Source organism: Colletes gigas, unplaced genomic scaffold (assembly GCF_013123115.1).
Source record: "Colletes gigas isolate AHSC1104 unplaced genomic scaffold, ASM1312311v1 Colletes_gigas_Sc00011, whole genome shotgun sequence".
In the NCBI taxonomy this organism is placed as follows: domain Eukaryota; kingdom Metazoa; phylum Arthropoda; class Insecta; order Hymenoptera; family Colletidae; genus Colletes; species Colletes gigas.
The window spans coordinates 121214-140286 of NW_025106640.1; the positions used below are offsets into that span (position 1 = coordinate 121214).

The 19073-nt window shown below is 31.3% G+C and overlaps 4 protein-coding genes across 5 annotated transcripts; 1 reads left to right on the forward strand and 3 right to left on the reverse strand.

The window, feature by feature from the left end:
- Positions 1-191: 191 nt before the first annotated feature.
- Positions 192-5198, reverse strand: LOC122398609 (laccase-3-like). The gene is made up of 11 exons (XM_043398669.1): positions 5051-5198; positions 4075-4219; positions 3809-3911; positions 3363-3520; positions 2583-2850; positions 2111-2315; positions 1734-1915; positions 1418-1625; positions 1099-1302; positions 782-1015; positions 192-592 (listed from the first exon to the last, which is right to left on the reverse strand). Exons 1-11 carry the CDS (start codon positions 5112-5114, stop codon positions 414-416), a joined length of 1950 nt encoding a protein of 649 aa, XP_043254604.1. The 5' UTR covers positions 5115-5198; the 3' UTR covers positions 192-413.
- Positions 5199-7526: 2328 nt separating this feature from the next.
- Positions 7527-12609, reverse strand: LOC122398121 (protein Pixie). Its single transcript, XM_043397736.1, has 9 exons — positions 12533-12609; positions 11605-11838; positions 10315-10530; positions 9980-10187; positions 9729-9915; positions 9182-9588; positions 8790-9102; positions 8444-8678; positions 7527-8374 (listed from the first exon to the last, which is right to left on the reverse strand). Exons 2-9 carry the CDS (start codon positions 11815-11817, stop codon positions 8327-8329), a joined length of 1827 nt encoding a protein of 608 aa, XP_043253671.1. The 5' UTR covers positions 11818-11838; positions 12533-12609; the 3' UTR covers positions 7527-8326.
- Positions 12610-13026: 417 nt separating this feature from the next.
- Positions 13027-16559, forward strand: LOC122398215 (arfaptin-2). 2 transcript variants are annotated; one of them, XM_043397905.1, is made up of 6 exons: positions 13027-13128; positions 13785-13973; positions 14339-14506; positions 14579-14900; positions 14986-15163; positions 15372-16559. In XM_043397905.1, exons 2-6 carry the CDS (start codon positions 13802-13804, stop codon positions 15522-15524), a joined length of 993 nt encoding a protein of 330 aa, XP_043253840.1. In that variant the 5' UTR covers positions 13027-13128; positions 13785-13801; the 3' UTR covers positions 15525-16559. The 2 variants fall into 2 exon arrangements, with proteins under 2 accessions (XP_043253840.1, XP_043253839.1); XM_043397904.1 differs by lacking the exon at positions 13027-13128 and adding an exon at positions 13153-13525.
- A 1454-nt stretch (positions 16560-18013) lies between these two features.
- On the reverse strand, positions 18014-18936 carry LOC122398309 (mitochondrial import inner membrane translocase subunit Tim10B). The gene is made up of 3 exons (XM_043398037.1): positions 18654-18936; positions 18449-18544; positions 18014-18355 (listed from the first exon to the last, which is right to left on the reverse strand). The coding sequence occupies exons 1-3, from the start codon at positions 18675-18677 to the stop codon at positions 18182-18184; spliced, it is 294 nt and encodes a 97-aa protein (XP_043253972.1). The 5' UTR covers positions 18678-18936; the 3' UTR covers positions 18014-18181.
- Between the last annotated feature and the right edge of the window lie 137 nt (positions 18937-19073).

The window sequence follows — 19073 nt, forward strand, 5'->3', positions numbered from 1 at the left end:
TAAATTATCTGCTCATCTGAATCGATTTAATTCCAATATTCTTATTATGAAATTTATTCATATATCATATTATGTACATACATGATATTGTATACTATGATAGGAAATACAATGCTTTGCAAACATGATTTATTTCCTTAATATGTATTATATTTATAATAGATTTATGATACCAACGAAATACATACGTGTGATAGAGCACGTATCTAAAACTTAAATCCACAGAGTCTGTTAATTTGTTCTCAAATTAACACGTTTAAACAGTGAATAAATTTGTTTGAAAACTAATAATAATTTAATTCTACTTCCAGGTAGAAATTATTTGCAATAGGTGACATTTTTCATTCAACTAATTATGTATTACATAAATATTTATTTTATTATATTATGACATCGACAAAATACTAATCAGATTAGGAACATCTATCGTAACCATAAAACTCATTCAAGCTTTGATATGGCGGTTTCCAATTACTGCATTCCGGAAAATTGGTTGGTATCGGCGGAAGGTCACTCTGTTCTCCTACGTGTACAACCAATTCCATTCCAGTGAGATGATGCCAGGTAAAGTGGCAATGAAGTAACCACCATCCTGTAATAAAATTGTATAGTATTGTAAATAGGTTTGTTCAGATGCTGACAATGATTCATGATGGAAGGACTATCCTTATGTAAGTTAAATATAAAATTTCTGATCTAGGTACTATTAACGTAATTTATGTTTACTCAAATTCACTATGGGTATATTGAAAACTATTATGAAAATAATTAAATACTGTACCTGGATTATCAGCCTTGAAACGTACAATTGTGTATCCACCCATTGGAATTTTAACAGTGTCTTTACCAGGTGGATTTATATACACTCCCCGTTGAAGGCGTTGCCGATGTTCGTTTAATATATTATTTATATCCGTTCTTGAAATGTTTCTAGCGTCCGCAAATTGTCCAATGGCGAACACTTTGAATTCATAACCGTGGATATGAAACGGATGATGGAGACCCTCAAGTGGTACTGAAATATAATTTTTTATCGAACAAATTTTTCACCAATATCAACATATTGTTTTAACAAAAGTATAGAAAATTAAATATTACTTCGATCGTATATTAGCAATTCTACAAGTCTTCCTTTTTGTACATGGATGACTTGAGCACATGCGCACGGTTGGGTGCAAGTGCTAAGCTGATTAGGCTTGCACATAGTTTGATAACTCCTTGAATCCGACACCAGTGGTGAAGATGGAGTTTCGAATGTAATGTCGTTGAACATAGAAATTAGCTGAGATTTATCATTTACGTCTGAAACAAAGAAAATTCATAACAATAATAATGTACAAATTTTTTCAGTGCTAAGTACTTCGTACAGTCGCTGTTTTATTATTGACGAAGGGAATATTAATTAAAAAGTACACACTGAAGAAGCCAGGGTACGAATTTTTCGAAAACAGTTGTCTGTCGCCATACTGGGTGTAATTGTAGAACCAAAAATCTAATATGTGCCGCTCATCTGGCTCGACTCTTAACATATCATCTTCGCTGTCCAAGCTCTCAAATTGATTGATGCAAACTGCTTTTGATACATCCGGAGAATTGCATTTTGTTCCGTCCAACGGATTATATACCTGAAAAGTTCGTATAATATTTTAAATGAAATTAAACGCAGGAATAAAGTGAACTCTCGTTAAAGTAGGATTTTAATGGACAATTGTTAATAGTTATTTAACACTCACAATACCCTGTGGCGCATTATCGTACGTGGGTGGAGGCGTCGGTGGAGTCTCACGAGCACCTTTATATTTTAATATAGCCAATTGCTGAACCTTTTTGTCTTGACATTCGCCGAGACCGCGTACTTGTATCCAATAAGATCTCTGTTTCTGATACGCGTTTAGTACACAATCCACACGTTCACCTATATATTTACATAAATTTTAAGCGTTAATATAGTCTATAAACTCAACTACCCCCCTTGATTCTACTTCCTAATGTACTGTAAGAGACGAAGTTTAAGCGTGATCTTTAAATACTGCTTCTATCGCGATAAATTGTAAAGTACTCTGTTTAAATTTCATATTTTTCAAACTAGTATATCGGAAAAGTATCTCACCTGCTGACGTAATTACTGTGTCCACTGTTATAGGCTTCACGTTCGCACCATCTTGAGCAATTACAGTGCACTTGTGGTTCTCGATTCTATATTCTGCCAAACACACTGTGCTGAACGAATTAATAATACGGAATCTGTACCGTTTGCCTTTTTCAACTTCGTATACCGATATACTTGCATTGGTAGACTTTTTGGTAACCGGATCCTAAGCATAATTATGACCTTATAATAAATCCCTTGGCATATGTTCTTCGAGTAATTTCACGAATTGCGAAGAACAATTACAATTAAAAAAAAAAAATATTTACTTCATCATAGTATAAATAAAAAGTTGATGATTGATGGATGTAATGTATATGCGTACATTGGGCCCAAATTTAAATAAAAATGGCCGATTCTTGGAATTGCTACCTTTGGAGGGAATATTGTATTTGACAGAACATTCGAACAAAATACAGGGAATATATCTTACCACCCAATTTCCCCTGCCATTTATAAGTATATTTTGTGCAGTTTGGCCTATATCGTGCCTGTACCAACCAGGAACACGTTCAAGCGATAATTCATGCATCCAATCGCTTAAAAATACTAAGTGTTTATCCTCATCGTATAAGTTCAAGTGACGCTCCTGCGATGGAGTATCTCTAACGATGAGAGGTCCATATTGCCCGTCTAACATAAACGTCGACATGTGGGAATGGTAGAAATGCGTTCCGGAATTTTGGACTTTGAATTCGTACCTAAAAATATAATATCAAGATATACCATGAATTTTATTTGCTTTTGAAGAAAAGATGAAAACACAATTTGATAATAACTGGTTATATCTTAACTGGTTTGGTATATAAGTGTTCTATCGGTTTATCTATTACATAATGTCAGTAAATAAACAGTAGTCTATTTGTTCGAAATAATTGAAGGATTTTTTAAGGAATGCGGAACTCGACGATATACAGAAACGGGAAGAACAATACATGCGATAAGGTTTTCAAATAATTGCCTGTTGTCAAGGAAATACTTTACATTATGGACAATAGAACACCGTTCTTTACTCTACAAAATTTGATTATCGGATCCAGATTAACCGACTATTTTTTAGACAATTTATTTAGAGTTGAAATACTCAGAATGTATTGATCATCATTTTTTAACGTCCTGTATAACTTCAAAATTAAGTCTCTCGAATGTTAAGATTCAAATGTACTTGTGTACTTGTTTCAGTAAGATATAAAGTGTACTTTAGGATATTCACCTAAATGTCGATGAAGATGGAATTGGACACTGTGTGACGTAAGGAACACCATCATAATATTGATATCCCTTTTGAAATATTCCATGCCAATGTATTGTGACTTCGAGACCAGGCGCAGCATTTTTCACGTCGACTATAATGGTATCGTTTTTACATACCTGTAAAACTTGATCGTGTTAGGTGTAAGTACGTATGAGCGTAATATTTTTTTTTTTCTAGGTAATTAATGCTGTGTTAATTCGACTCCGTATCTTCTATACCGTACAACTATCGCCAAATTAATTAAACCGCAATTACGATATAGCCTTGAGCTAATCTTGAACTTTAGAATTTCAAATGAAAGAGTTGACACTTTATGGTGTAAAAATAGTTTCCTCGAGCCATTGAGGAATATTTAATTATGAATAAAATAACTATTTTATTTATCTCCTTATACATATGTATACCTCGATTATTGGTCCTGGTAATTGCCTATTAATAGGTGTTAATGTCTTTTCAAGTCCATCGGCGTAAATGCATTGATTTTGCTGCTCCCTCGAATCGCAAGCACTAAGAGACAATTAATATGTCGTCCATTACGTCTGATTATATTAATACGAAGCTGTCGGTACTTAATATCTAACGATAATTCCTCATATATGAAAATTATATTTAAAAGTAGGAAGTCGCCGCGATGAATTTTCACTGCGTAATAATTTTTGTTAATACGTACGGTCCCATTACCGTGTAGAATTCAATGTTAAAGCTATAGTAGCAACGTTTAGGCGGTTCGCCGTCAACGCAATTCCGTGCACATTCTTCGGGCGTAGATAAGTCATTTGAATTATTATCCACTTGGTCAGGCATATATACGCGCTCTAAAATCATGCAATCGAATAAAAATTATATTGGGTTGATCAACTTTGTGCAGATTTTGGCGGTACTTGTTTTAAGACTTAAAAGTTCAAATCTTTAAAGTACCTGATTACTTATTCGGTCACTGCGAGGAAAAATTTTAATGGGGGATTCTAGAGGCCAAAATAAGACGGAAATCAAGAATACTAATTTGTTGATTGAGGCTTCGTTAAAAAGTTATTAACGTTTAAAGTTCCGTCTGTAAGACGGCGTCTTGCGAACTGCGTGCGCATGATACTGGTTCTCACTCAACATGAGAAACTCTACTTACTGACGTATCGACAGTCTTACAGTTTTGTGAGTGAGAACCACTAGGACTGACCTGCCTCATTCTATCGATCGCACGCAACTTTAAACGTTAATAACTTTTTAACAAAGTCTCAATCAACAAATTTGTATACTTGATTTTCGTCTTAATTTGGCCTCTAGAATCTTCTATTAAAATTTTTCCCAGAAGCGACCGATCACCCTGCATTCTAACTAAAAATTTTGAAGATTGGATTTATAATTTTGACAATTATTTAATAAATGAACCAAATTCATATTTACGAAGAGACCGTAAACGATGGAAGAGAATATATTATTTATTGATTTATTGTTTTTTTGAAAAAATAAAAAAGAAACAGCACGAAATTATGTTCCAACTCCAGTACATAAAATGTCATTATTATATTTTACTTAAAGACCCTACAGTTGCTGAAACTTAATATGTGCCTCGAAGTCACATCCCTGTAGAATTACGATGAAACTGATCGAATCGAATGCCATAGAATTTTTATTGAAAGTGTACTTACCAGAGCCCGACAGTTGTATATGGACCACCAGAATAACGAACGAAACGAAACGTAAGAATATCATTTTTTACGGCAACGATTTTTAAAATCGGTAAGCCTCACCAATTTATATGCTTCCTCTCGATCGGGTGCTTAATTTTTGCCGCACCGATGGCCTCAAATTTATAGAAAAACGCCGGTCGTTTAATTGGGCCTACTTATCGTTTTGTATTTCCGGGTATCGACGAACATTTTAATAACACTGTAAAACTTATCATTTGAAAATGTTACGCCGGGAAATTTTCTCAAATTATGCAAAGTCGAGGACATCACGTGACAAAACTTTATTTGTACGTAAAAACAATCGTTTGCAAGGAACAAGACACGGTTAAATTACGCTAACATAACTTATCATAATTAGTTGATAACAAATATTAATACTGTTCCAAAGTTAGATTACTTGAATAAATGTGTTTTAACTTTATTGCGCAGATACAGAGTTACGAAACATGTAATAAAATTAAGAGGACTTGAGGGCTTATTAAAGGAAAACTGTTAGGTATAAATAATTTCCCTTTTACACGATGTTTTGGTAGCTTAAAATGTATAGGGGTACAAATTTTTTTATTGCAAAATCTTGTTAAACAACCGTGTAACGAGCACTCAAACAAATACAAATTATTTTTATTTTACAATGATTTCTCTTCTGATGTTGGAAATCATTTTAAAATTGGTAGAATCATAATCCACCCTTCATAATTTAATTATTTTTCTATTTTATTTTATTCTTCGCAAAAAGCGGGAAGGAAGAAGAATTACTCCTTTGAAACAGACATAACGGTTTATTAAAAGTTATCGTTTATTTATGTAACTTCTAAAAATATGAAACAAAGGCGGAAAAACATGTTCTTACCATATCTTCGGTTTCGTAATACTACATTAATTATTAGTATTAAAGTATAACCTCTGAAATGTTCATTTGAATATTATTACTCTGCTTATAAATAAACCTTTGATGATTACGAAACTTTTTAAAAAAATATTTCAAACAAATATAATTTTAAAAGAAAAGTTGAATCCAACGATGCTTTCTCTCACTCGTTCGTTTGTCGTTGCAACTTCTTTAAAATTTCTTCTATTATCTGTAAATAGTTAATTACGTGCTAACACTTCAAGAAAAACACTACCTTTTCTTATATTTTGAAGGTATAGTTATTTCTAATCGTATTTGTGCATCGTAAGTGTATTACATAAAACAGATGAAAAAGATAAAGTTCTAGATAAATATTTAAAATTTTTTGACCGTAGAATTTTCACGTCAAAATACTATTTTCGAATACGATGTAGTTTTATTATTCGATGTTTAACAGAAAGAATACGATTAGACATAAAAGTTACTTTTCGATCGTCGAACAGTAATTATGCAGACAATAATATACATTCTAAGTAATGTTTATATCGTATTGAAGATTTTCCTTTTATTCTACAAGAAAAAAGAATAATCAACTTTATTCCTTTAGTTATTCCCTTGTCTGAATCCAATAATTGTAGGAATGCTCGATATTTGCAAACAAAATCGATCCTGGAATTGATTTTGAATCGAAACGACTAGAACAATCGTTTTTCTAATTACCATCTTCACGTACACTTTACACGTTGACTACGACGCCGATTTTCCATATTTAGAGGTATCCCCTACATGTATTATTTTACAATTGCTCAAGTATTAGGGTTCTTTCATTGTAATCAATCTTGCAATGCGTTATAAGTTCGTCAGTCATTAGTGATGTGAACATATTAAAATCTTAGGTTAAATCCTCATACATATTTATATTTAAGACATCACAAGGGAAGAAATTAATCAGACATAAAATAATAAATTAATCATTCTTTGTTTGCTATTTATTCAATGAAAACTGTTTTCCAATAATCACTACACATGGTTTACTTTTCTCAATTCAATTTTATTTCCTTCGTCAATTTGGTAGATCGTTACATTCGTATTAGAAAAGATAGATATTAATAACATTTCTCATTAGAAGAGATCCTTTTAGCAGTACTTAAATCTGATCATTTGAACCATTCTATTTTTCAATGTGCTTTGTTGAATGATAATTTTACAATGATTTATTATACCTTATATGACATATCGATTTACACATACTGACGAAAATTTATATCTCACGCGAAAGTAAAGGATAATAAAAGATAATTGCAATCTCTTGTTGATCTTAACATTGTTTAAATGCTTCCTACATGTAAATAGCACGTTGATAATGAATAATTTTTTATAAATAAGATAGCTAAATTGGCACGTAAATTTATCTACTCGTGACTACAATAATACCCGGAAGATATACGCGTTTCCATTATGTTTTATTTTCGAACGTAGCAAATAGATTTTATACGTTTGAAATGTAACGTTCGCAACGAGGATAATTCCACAATTTTTCAAATTTTAATATAGCTTTATTTGAAATTACAACAAATGTTACAATCTCAATTTAAAAACTAAAAACGTAGTTATACGTTCCCCACCAAATATCGAGTATTCGCAAAGAGTACATGTAAGTACGTCATTTCGATTTAACCTACGACCAGTCAGAATCAGAATGGATCATTTTGATCCATCGTTGGCACGCAGTCGGCTGAGCGAGGGTTAAAGAAAATACTGTTTTAAAAAGGTGATGTTGATATCGATTTCTTGAGTGATTTCACAATAAAAAATTCTTTCTATTGTATTATTAGCAGCAATATGTAAAATCATAAAATTATTTAATTTGCGAGGTTTATTAAATGACCAATTCATTCATTCTTTAAATTTCACTTGTATTATAATTCACGTTGCATAGCAGATGTACATGTAAATATACTGAATTACTTAATTCCCTTTGATTTGTTATGCATAATCAAACACAAATTATTATTTATACAAAAAAATGCATTGTATAATTTGTGTGATATTGGAAATGTAATTGTGACGCATGTTGATAAGACATAAATAAATTTGTGGCAGCAATATGTCGTACAAAAATACGATTGTATTTCTTTGAATTAAATTTTTTGTAATATATTTTGAAAAATTCGCTTTATATATTCACTAAAATAAATATCCTATAAGCAGAATTGTAGTGTCGAAACGAATAATATTTCGATATAACGCAAAATATGCGTCACTGGTGTTTAATATATTGTAAGAACTCCATTCCCGGCTTTTAAACGTATAAAGATTTACAAAAACGTCTTAACAGTATTTCATATAAGCTGCTATTCAACTTATCAAAATCAGTTCATATCTCACTCCTCCAAGAAGAAATATTGCCCTGCTCTCTTTTGATCCAAATCCTGTGAAAACATAACATTAAATATAATGTAAATTTGTTTGTTTATGAATTCGTGCTTAAAATTACGTACTTTTACAGATTGACTCTTATTAATCCTCGGTCTAAAGTTGTTCGGGTCTCTTCTGAAAGTAATGCCTAGGAGCTCTAAGAACCTGTTCATACCGTTTAGTAAAGATTGTGGACTATGAGCTGTAGTTGACAAGGATGGTACACCAGAGAATACTATTACACGGTCAGCCAGATAAGTAGCCATAATAAAATCGTGCTCTACTACGAACCCGGTTTTTTTTGCATGTAATATGAATCTAAAATAATAACAAAAGTTGAAATAATTCCTTCCGCTACCAACCTAGTTATCTTATACTCGAAGCAATAATTCGTTGTAATAATAAGTACGATCAATAATTCCCAATTACCGTTTTATTACTTTGGCCGCGACTAAACGTTGCTCAGAATCCAAATACGCGGAAGGTTCGTCGATTAAATAAACATCGGCAGGCTTTCCAAGACACAAAGCCAAAGCCACCCGTTGCAATTCTCCCCCAGATAAATTCTGCACTTCCTGATCCATAATATCATCTATCTTCAAAGGTTTCATAACGTCCGTCACGAACTGAGGATGAACGTAAGCATCCCTAATTTTTTCGTGCAACAATTGCCGTACGATACCTTGAGATTTAGGACTTATCTTTTGTGGTTTGTAGCTGATATGTAGTTGGGGAATACTCCCTATAAAAGACACAATTGTGTTAGTCAATAATTAAATCATTCAAACGTTTCAACCATAAATAAATTAAACTTTTCTCACCGGAGCCATCATCAGGTGGTAAATTACCAGCTAACATTCTAATAAATGTCGTTTTTCCAGTACCATTTTCACCAAGTAGTACAAGAATTTCAGAATCCGTGAATTGTCCTTTTTCAACTATTAAGCTAAACGAACCCATTGTTTTCGTCATCGCGGGATATTCGTAATGATTCATACGTTTCACTTCCTCCTCGGTAGCGCTTTCTGCCACTTTGAAAATAAGGGACTCCTCACGGAATCTCAAATTTTCCGTTGGTACAAAACCGTCGAGGAAAATGTTTATACCTTCTCTTACAGAGAAAGGCATAGTAACTACACCATAAGCTCCAGGAACACCGTAAAGGCAACATATAAAGTCCGATAAATAATCCAAAACTGATAAATCGTGTTCTACTACTATTATAAATCTGTCAAGTTTTAATAATGTTGTCAATTTTGTTAAAATATTACAAAAAATTTTCATACCCAGTGTATGATTAATCATGCTCAAAATATAACTTAATTTTGAGTATGAATGGTTTAAGATACGCAAATATCAACTTCTTACTTGTCAGGATGAATAAGAGATCGAATTGTTAAAGCCGCATTAAGACGCTGCTTTACGTCTAAATATGAAGACGGTTCATCAAACATAAAAATGTCTCCATTCTGGATGCACACCATAGCACATGCAAATCGTTGCAATTCTCCGCCAGATAGTGCGTCGATGCCTCGGTCGCGTATATGCATCAAATCTGTAAACGATTTGATTAAAAAAATGTCTTTAACCCTGTATTTTTAATACATACGTTACCTTACCCAGCATTCTACAAATGTCTAACTGATTCTTGCACTCGTCCTTCTTATCCAACAGTTGTTGCACAGTGCCTTTTACAGCTTTAGGAATTTGATCTACATACTGAGGCTTAATGAGGGCTTTCAAATCGTCTTCCAATATTTTAGTAAAATAATTTTGCAACTCGCTACCCCTAAAATGACTTAAAATCTCTGTCCAATCTGGTGGATCCTGTATTAATTAGAAAAAACTGTAAATTTAAGAGATACAGTTTATGCCAGGCCTGACAAACTGATGCTCGACCGTGGTGGGGTAGTTCATCAGGCCCGGTTTAAAGTATACACGGGAATATACATACAGTGTATCTACCCAGATTGGGCTTCTGTTTGCCAGCCAAAATTTTTAGAGCAGTTGATTTACCAATTCCATTGGTCCCAACCAAACCTAGTACTTCTCCAGGACGCGGAATAGGCAGTCTATGCAGTTTAAATGAATTCTTTGAATAACGGTGTGTAGTTTCTTTTTCTAAATTACTAGGAAGGTTAATGATAGATATTGCCTCAAATGGACATTTCTAAAAACAAAATATTACAAACACTATATATTTAAACAATCACAAACTTAACCGTTATTAACAGGTTCAATTCCAAACAAATATTTCATGCTTCTGCATTTGTACTAAATGCCACTGAGGTGTTCCAAGTTATCCTCAACATTTGTTCAAATTATTATGCGAAAAGTAGAAACATTCAATATTCCAATGGTATAATTATTATTTTAGAATATTTTTAATGACATCAATGGTTATTCAAAAGTTGATAAGTATTAAAATTTATTGAAGTTAAAGAATACTAATTTGTTGATTGAGGCTTCGTTAAAAAGTTATTAAAAAATTAAATTAAAAAATCTTAAATCATTCTGGAAAAATTATTTTCGGTTGCAGGGGTCAATTACAATCATTTTTGGTGAATAGACATATCCTCGAAATCCTACACACTTTCTAGAAAAAAATTCGAGGTGTGAAATTTTTCGACGGAAAAAAAAAATTTCAAATCGTTTTGGAAAAATTATTTTCGGTTGTGGGGGTCAATTAGAATCATTTTTGGTGAATACACATACCCCCAAAATCCTACGCATTTTCGAGAAAAAAATTGTTTACCGAAAATATACCGTGTGGCCAGAAATGTGTTTCCCCGAAATTTCATGCGTTTGTTTAAAAAATCATAACTTCCGAACGGATTGAAGGATTTTAATGATACAAAATTCAAACAACGCGTATTAATGGAGTTCTAATGGGGCCGAAAAAATACATTGGATGTAAGGTCTATAATAAGCACAATCAACAAATTAGTATTCTTAATTTTCATCTTATTTTAGTCTCCAGGATCTCCCATTAAAATTTTTCCCAGGAGTGGTCGAACACCCTGTATATTGAAGTATTGGTTATTGGTGATCAAAGATATCTAAATGAAAAGTCTAACAGCTAATACTGATGACTGTCATAGCACTCAAACTATTAATTTAACTTAATTGTTTTTAAATTAATATAGCTTATAAAACTAAAATTTATATTTACATATATATCTACACAAATAAGTATTAGCATTTTCATAAAAAGATCCTTTTTTTACAGAATATTTTGGCATACCTTAACACAAATACCACATCCAATACATAATTCTTCAGATATAGAAGCTATTTTACTATTTGGAGTAACTTCTATACAAAGTTTCCCCATCCGTACCACAGGACAAGATCTCTTGCATTCTTGTCTACACCGTTTTGGTTTGCACTTATCAGAATTAACAATAGCTATACGGGTCAAACGATCCGTTTCCTCCATAGATTTTTTTGGTGGCATGATGACAAGATATCTATTTGCCTGAAAATTACATTTGTAAAGTAAATAAATTAAGAAGAGCACAGTTGAAATTTATTTTCATATTTATTTTACATTTTTAATTTTATGGTAATAATTATAGTTTAATTATATAAACAAAATGAATATAGAATTATTCATTAAAAAGACGTAAAAGCATAAAAAACTTTTGAACAAATAGTACAGAAATGCTTAGATAATATTCACTTTCAAAAAAGTGTTGAACAGAAATTTAATGTTTAAAAGAACTTTTAGATAATTATAAATTTCACTTTACATATATCATATTCTAAAACAGCTGAATAACCTTATGAGATATGATAACTTTTTTCAAATTAGGAATATCATCAAATAATTAAATCCTGTACAGAACAATTTAACATATGTTTTATTGGTGTTTTATTAAAAAACGAATAGTCATATTTTTGACTAAAGTATAAAATTGAAATTAATAACTTAACTATAAACGTATTATAAAAAAATGTTCGTATGTATCTATATTGGATAAGAACATGTAATACTCGAAAATACAACGTCTCATTTCATTATGTGATTCTAACCTCGTGTAATAACCGACACAATATACTGTTAGCAAAATATTTCATAAATACATCATGCGATTAATAAAATTAATTTATTCTAAATATACTATGTCATTATTCTGTAATATTTAATAGGAGTATATATAAATATGTACCTGTCAAAACCAAAAACGTGGAGGAAACTCCTTTACAGGCTTTTCGAAGGAGTTCCGTACTCACACACCATCGCATACCACCCATGCGCCGATTGCAATCATAGAATATAAAAAGAGAAAGAGTATGCACTCGATACTGCTCGATACGTAGTGCAAACCCACATTTATCATTTTCTAAATACAAACTACCGTAAACGTTTGAAGAAATAAATAATTTGGGTCATTGTAACATTTCTATCATTGGTAATTATGTATTTAATTTTCAGGTAAAAACCTACAAATTACCAGAATTTGCAGCGGTTCTCGAATTAATGATCATCAATTTGGAAAGGCTATTATTAAAATTTTATTCGTAAACTGTTACATTTTCATTGTTACACGTGTAACAAAATTATCATTGTATGTAACTAAGAAAAAGTGTAAATAAGTGCAGGGAAAATTACATTGTAAGTTTTAGGGTTTGGGTGATTCCAAAGGACATTTGCATTACGCCACCTAGTTTCGTGTATTGCATCTCTCATAAAACATTATATAGATTCGTTCTGAAGTTTTGAGCATATAATAATAGCATTTACATATATCCCCTGATTTTCTTAGTAAGTATCGACTTAAAATGGTGCTCCTTTTATTGGTAAAAATTTTTAATCTCTCGACATTCGAACGATATACTGCTGAAATTCATGAAGGAACGCCTGTCTAACCGTACTTAGTTTTAAAACAGGTGTCAAGTGACAGTTCTCCGTGCTTCTTTCATTCGTACAGTTCGCATTATTAATGAAGCATTCGAATATAATATGTCACAATACAACTGGATTATTTGTACATAATTTTATATACAACGTTTTTCTGGGCAGTATGTAGCAATTTTTAGTGACTCGAGTATTATAAAAAAAATGGCGGTTTCTCGTAAACATTTTCTGTTCTTTGCAAATTCTTTATTTTTCCACAAAATTTATTATCATTTTTAATCCAGTAACTTTTTGCACAATACTCGTAAGTATATAACAATTTCAATACCCTTTTTCAATATAAATTTCAGTAATATTTTCATTGATGTTCATTCTATTAATTAGATTTAATACTATTACAATAAATTTTATTATCATTCATATTCATTTTATTTTCAGCACGTATTTATTAAAAATTTTAATTATCATCTTTGGCAAAGTTTCCAATTTAGCTTGTATTTTATTTGAAGCCATATGTGTCGTTGTGTGTAATGACTTATTTTCAACTGAAATGTTCCATATAGTTGCTGTATCAAGTGGAATGGAGCGAAGTATTCATGAAATGTTAAAAGATGCTCCTTCTTTGAATGATAATGACAACACAGTTCATAGCGGGACCCCTCCCCCTCATGTACCAAACAATTGTAATAATGATAGTCAAACTAGACCAGCTACAATAAATTTAACAATGTCTAGTCCTATGTCACAAACATGTAAGTAATACAAGCAGTATTAAATTACAGTAGTGCCCACTTAAGTGACCGCATTTTTGCCCATTTAAATGTCCGCGGTTATCACCACCAATTCTTAGAAGCCAAGCGGCTTCGAACATCGAGCGTGTCGAGTGTAACTTGACGCCGGTCGTTATCGATACATTGTATGTATGGTTTCGGGTGGCAACTATTTTATCTCACTCGCACTTATCCTCGTTCCTTATCTCCGTTGAATTCCGAGAAGTAACCATGCCCACATAAGTGACCGCGGCCGGTCCCGAACGTGGTCACTTAAGGGGGCACTACTGTATACTACAACTAACATATTGTCATTAATTCTAAAACTGTTTTTATTAAAATGGCAGCTGTAACAATATCTCCAAATACACCTATTCAAAATAATGATACACAGACAATGCGTACTGCTCAAAGTAAAATTGAAAGCATTAAAAATTGGAGTATTTCTACATACAAGTGTACCAGACAGTTAATGTATGAAAAACTTGGAAAGACATCTCGTACAGTCGATTCGGGTGAGTTACCCGTAATATAATTTCGATTGTGCATATTTTAATCGCATATTGATAAATTGTTTCGATTTTCAGAGCTGGAAACGCAAATCGAATTGTTGAGAGATACTCAACGTAAATATTGCAATGTATTACGGTTATCAAGAGCACTGGCTTCCCATTTCCATCATGTTGTTCAAACACAACATGCTCTCGGAGAAGCATTTTCTGAGTTAGCGCAGAAATCTCCGGAGTTACAAGAAGAGTTTCTGTATAACTCTGAAACTCAGAGATATTTAACTAAAAACGGTGAAACGCTATTAGGGGCCTTAAATTTTTTTGTTTCTTCCGTAAATACGCTCTGTAACAAAACTATCGAAGACACCTTGCTCACAGTACGGCAATATGAAACAGCAAGGTAATGCTGATTTTAATTTTAAATCAATTTATTTACATTGAACATTTTTTACAACTTTAATATTTAAAAATTGTTGCTTTTACAGAATAGAATATGATGCCTATAGAACGGATCTTGAAGCGTTAGCGCAAGCAACCAAATCTGATGGTACTAATGCGGTAAGATTAGAAGAGGCGCAATCTAATTACGAGGAACATAAACAAAATTTCGAGAAACTACGTTCAGATGTTTCGATTAAGCTTAAATTTTTAGACGAAAACAGGGTATGTTTTTATTTATCGCTATAAAATAAAACGGAAAACACAAGTTATAAACCAAGAACAATTAAGTAACTTAATTTCGCACGATGTTTTACGTTTCACGTAAAATTTTATTTTATAATTATAACTTTGTTTTTACTCCGCTTTATAAGTAAAAATAATTCGATCTTTATAAAGGCCTCCCAAGATGTGTGTTGTATTTTGATTACAGATCAAGGTAATGCATAAACAGTTACTGTTGTTTCATAATGCAATATCCGCCTACTTTTCTGGAAATCAAACTGCATTGGAAGCAACACTGAAGCAATTTAAGATAAAGGTAAAACCGCCAAACTCGTCTTTACCATCGTGGCTCGAGCAGTAGTTACACTAGAAGAAGTAAATGCGAATATTTTGAAGAATACAAATAAAGGGGTGCATTCGTCCATGCGAATCTTTCTTCGAACAACAGAGAAAGTGACAAAGGTAGAACATCTTTTGAATCCTTAAAAATGTCTTAGGAAATGCTGTTATTAAGATACTTGTCGGTTTAAATGATTTTTGGGACAGGAATGGATAGACACAAAAACAGACTGACTTTTTTCTGAATTGTACTTTAAATATTGGCCAGTTTCAGATATGTAGCACCGTTAGTGGTGGGTATGATACCAAATCAATACTATCGATACCAGCTCATTAATTGTAGTCTGGTATCAAAGGTATAGGTATCAAACAAAATTAATATTGCTATGAAAGTATTAATATTCGTTGGATTCAAAAGTATCGTGAAATTTATGGATGCTCCAAATACAATGGGTCTTCATAAAATGTAACATTTGTTAGAATGTTGCATAAGTTTTAGAACCACATAATTTTATATTTTAGTTGTAAAGTATGTTTCTAGTCAGTACGTTTGTGAATATCATAGTGCGTACTTCTAATATAAATTTTATATTTTTTAACTCTAGTCTTATTTATGGTATTAATGTGCTTTAAATAACAGTGGAAAGATTTTCATTTTGAAAATTCCGAAGAGATCGTGGGTTTGGATTCGTTGTGAAATTATTTTAAGCGAAAGCGTAATTCTACAATTTCTCGTCTCTATTCCTTTCTTCTCTTTTTATACGATCTCGTCATTCTTAAAATTGCTTCGTATCGCATTCGCATTGTACATGTCCTTTCACATTTTCGCTACTTTACGTTCCGGCATATGTGTACATTAGTATCGATATCTACTCGATACCATCGATATCTATCGATACCATACGATATTGGTATCGATCACATAGTAATTACAAAAGTATTGAAAAATGATATCAAGAACCTGAGACCCCAATACCTTTCAGTATTTCCTATTAAGTACTTTGGTATCGAATTGTTTGGGTATCTTGATATGTATAGGTATCAGTCCCATCACTAAGCACCATACATAAATGCGTTTCAGCCATATAATTAGCATTTATGTGTAACAATAATTATGTTCAACAGTAATCAAGAATGTCTGTTAGTGGATTTGGTAAAGGTTTTCTTTATTCAATAGTAATGCTTATGAAACCATAAATGCAATAGATATTTAATTTTTATATCTGACTTCTTAGAGAAGTACTAATGTAAATACATGGAATATGATAAACTGAGCTTTGAATTCTACAATATGTATAAAACAGTATTAATTGATTGTTTATATTATTACATTTTGCACCAATATAATAGATATATTGCTTGTGCTAATGAGAAAACAATAACGATGACTGGAAAATATCCATATATTAAACGTATTTTGTTGTTTCTTACGTTTCATTTTAAATATTGGAAGTATTAATTGAATTTTATACGCGGTACATCAAAACTAATCTTCCCGAATAAACGTTAAATAAATTAAAAATATAATTTATATTTACTTTCACATATGTTGACATATTTTTTACTTTAAATCAGCAGTACATAAAATCTGTACTAAGATATTACAGATTATTACGCTTTATATGTAGACAATTTTTAGTATAGATAAAGTAAATGTATGTATATTGTCACCATTGTTTGTTGCTAACACTCATAGTTTACATTAGCATTGATAGTAAGTTAAATTATATAAAAAAAAAAAAAATAATCTATTAATATTATATCATTATACCATCAATACGTTTTATCATAATTTTTTAAATGAAATTCTTCCAATGTGATCATGATGTAAATCTTTTAATGTATGTGAAGTAATATGTGTAAATGAATCATATGTGAAATACATACACAATTTATAGCATTTTCAAAACTCCTGCAGATTATCATAGTTTTAAATCTGCACTTATCTTTGGATCAACAGAACTTACAAAACTTGTAACCACGATACGCTAATAATATTTTAGCTTTTATGTAATTCGTATTCATTCAATGAACAATCTTTGAAAATTGATCAATTTTTTAAATATTTTGCTATGATAGTACAATAAATACATTCCATCGTTCAAGAAATTTTAATAGGAGCATTTAGGCCAATAAAACATACTGTAATAAAATAACAGTACGGTCTTATATTTATTAATTAAGAATAAGATTGCAGAGCAACATTGACTAACTTGCATTACTGAGGTACACCGTTGAAACACTTTTTAGTTCATAAAACGTATTGTAGCTAATGTATTATGTTCCTAATCATGATGTTATTGTGTGTATATTATGTGTATACAAATTCCTAATAATAAATGAATGCTTATATACTTTGCTTTGTACAGAGTTAAAATTACTTAATATACTTTTTATATCAGAATATTGAATCTTTACATTGATGTTGAAAATATAATTGTGCAAAAATAATTAATTATAATTTCCTGCATATCAATCACTCTTTAAACATTGATTTATTTGTTAGTGCATTTAAAATGATCTTATGATGTATTAATACAAGTAATAATGGCTAATAAGTACTATTTATACAATGTGAAATGTACATATAAAATATTTGTCAATTTGGGAAACTATTTTAAGGTTGATTAATCCTATAAAATACACAATGGAAAATTTGGTTAATTTGCATAATATCAATTATGTAACATTCTCAGGAACATTGTTTTCCCTTTGTGCTTCTAAAGCTGCCTGAGCTTTTTGAACTTCTTCTATCTTCTTCTTTGTAAAAACAGGTTCAACTTCCATAAATACAGACATCATTTTATAATTTCCATTAATGTGTTTTTCCAAACATTTTTTTATACATACATCCTGCAAAATGCCGGATTGGGGGAAAAAAGCTTAATGTTATTTAATGTCTAAACGCAATAAGTGACTACAAATGTAATTAAATACAAAACACACCTCGTCGATAGAAACGTCTCCCGAAAGAAATGTATTCATACATCGTTTGAAACACCTTTCAGATATTTGGTTATACAGAAGTAGAAAATCCTTCAACTATAAAATAATCGTATAAAAATACAGTTTTGCAAACATTATTTATAATCATACGAAACTAGGTTAGAAACCGATAATTAATTACTAAATATAAAATAACAGTAAGTACATTTCTCAAATTCTTAAGATCCATATTTAGACTATTGTTTTTAAATTAAACGACACGTTTTTAAAGTCCTAACGTTCGCAGTTTTTATTTTCAGTTAGGTTATAGTATACATCACCAATTCTTCAAATTATTTCAACACTTTCTACTATCCATTCACGATGCAAATTGAAATTAATATTCGATTGATCGACTTTGTTCAATATCGAGAAGTGTATTCTCTATTTAGTGTAAAAATGAATGTAAAGAGATTGAACTCATGGCTTCGGGTCCATGGTACGTTTAAACGAACTAATGTGGCTACAACAATAGCGTCTTAATAAGCAGCTATACTTATTTCAAGAAAGATGTGGAGAAACATGTATGTATGTAAAACAAGATATTCTTCATATTTCTAACAAAATATTTCGTAAAAAATATAAC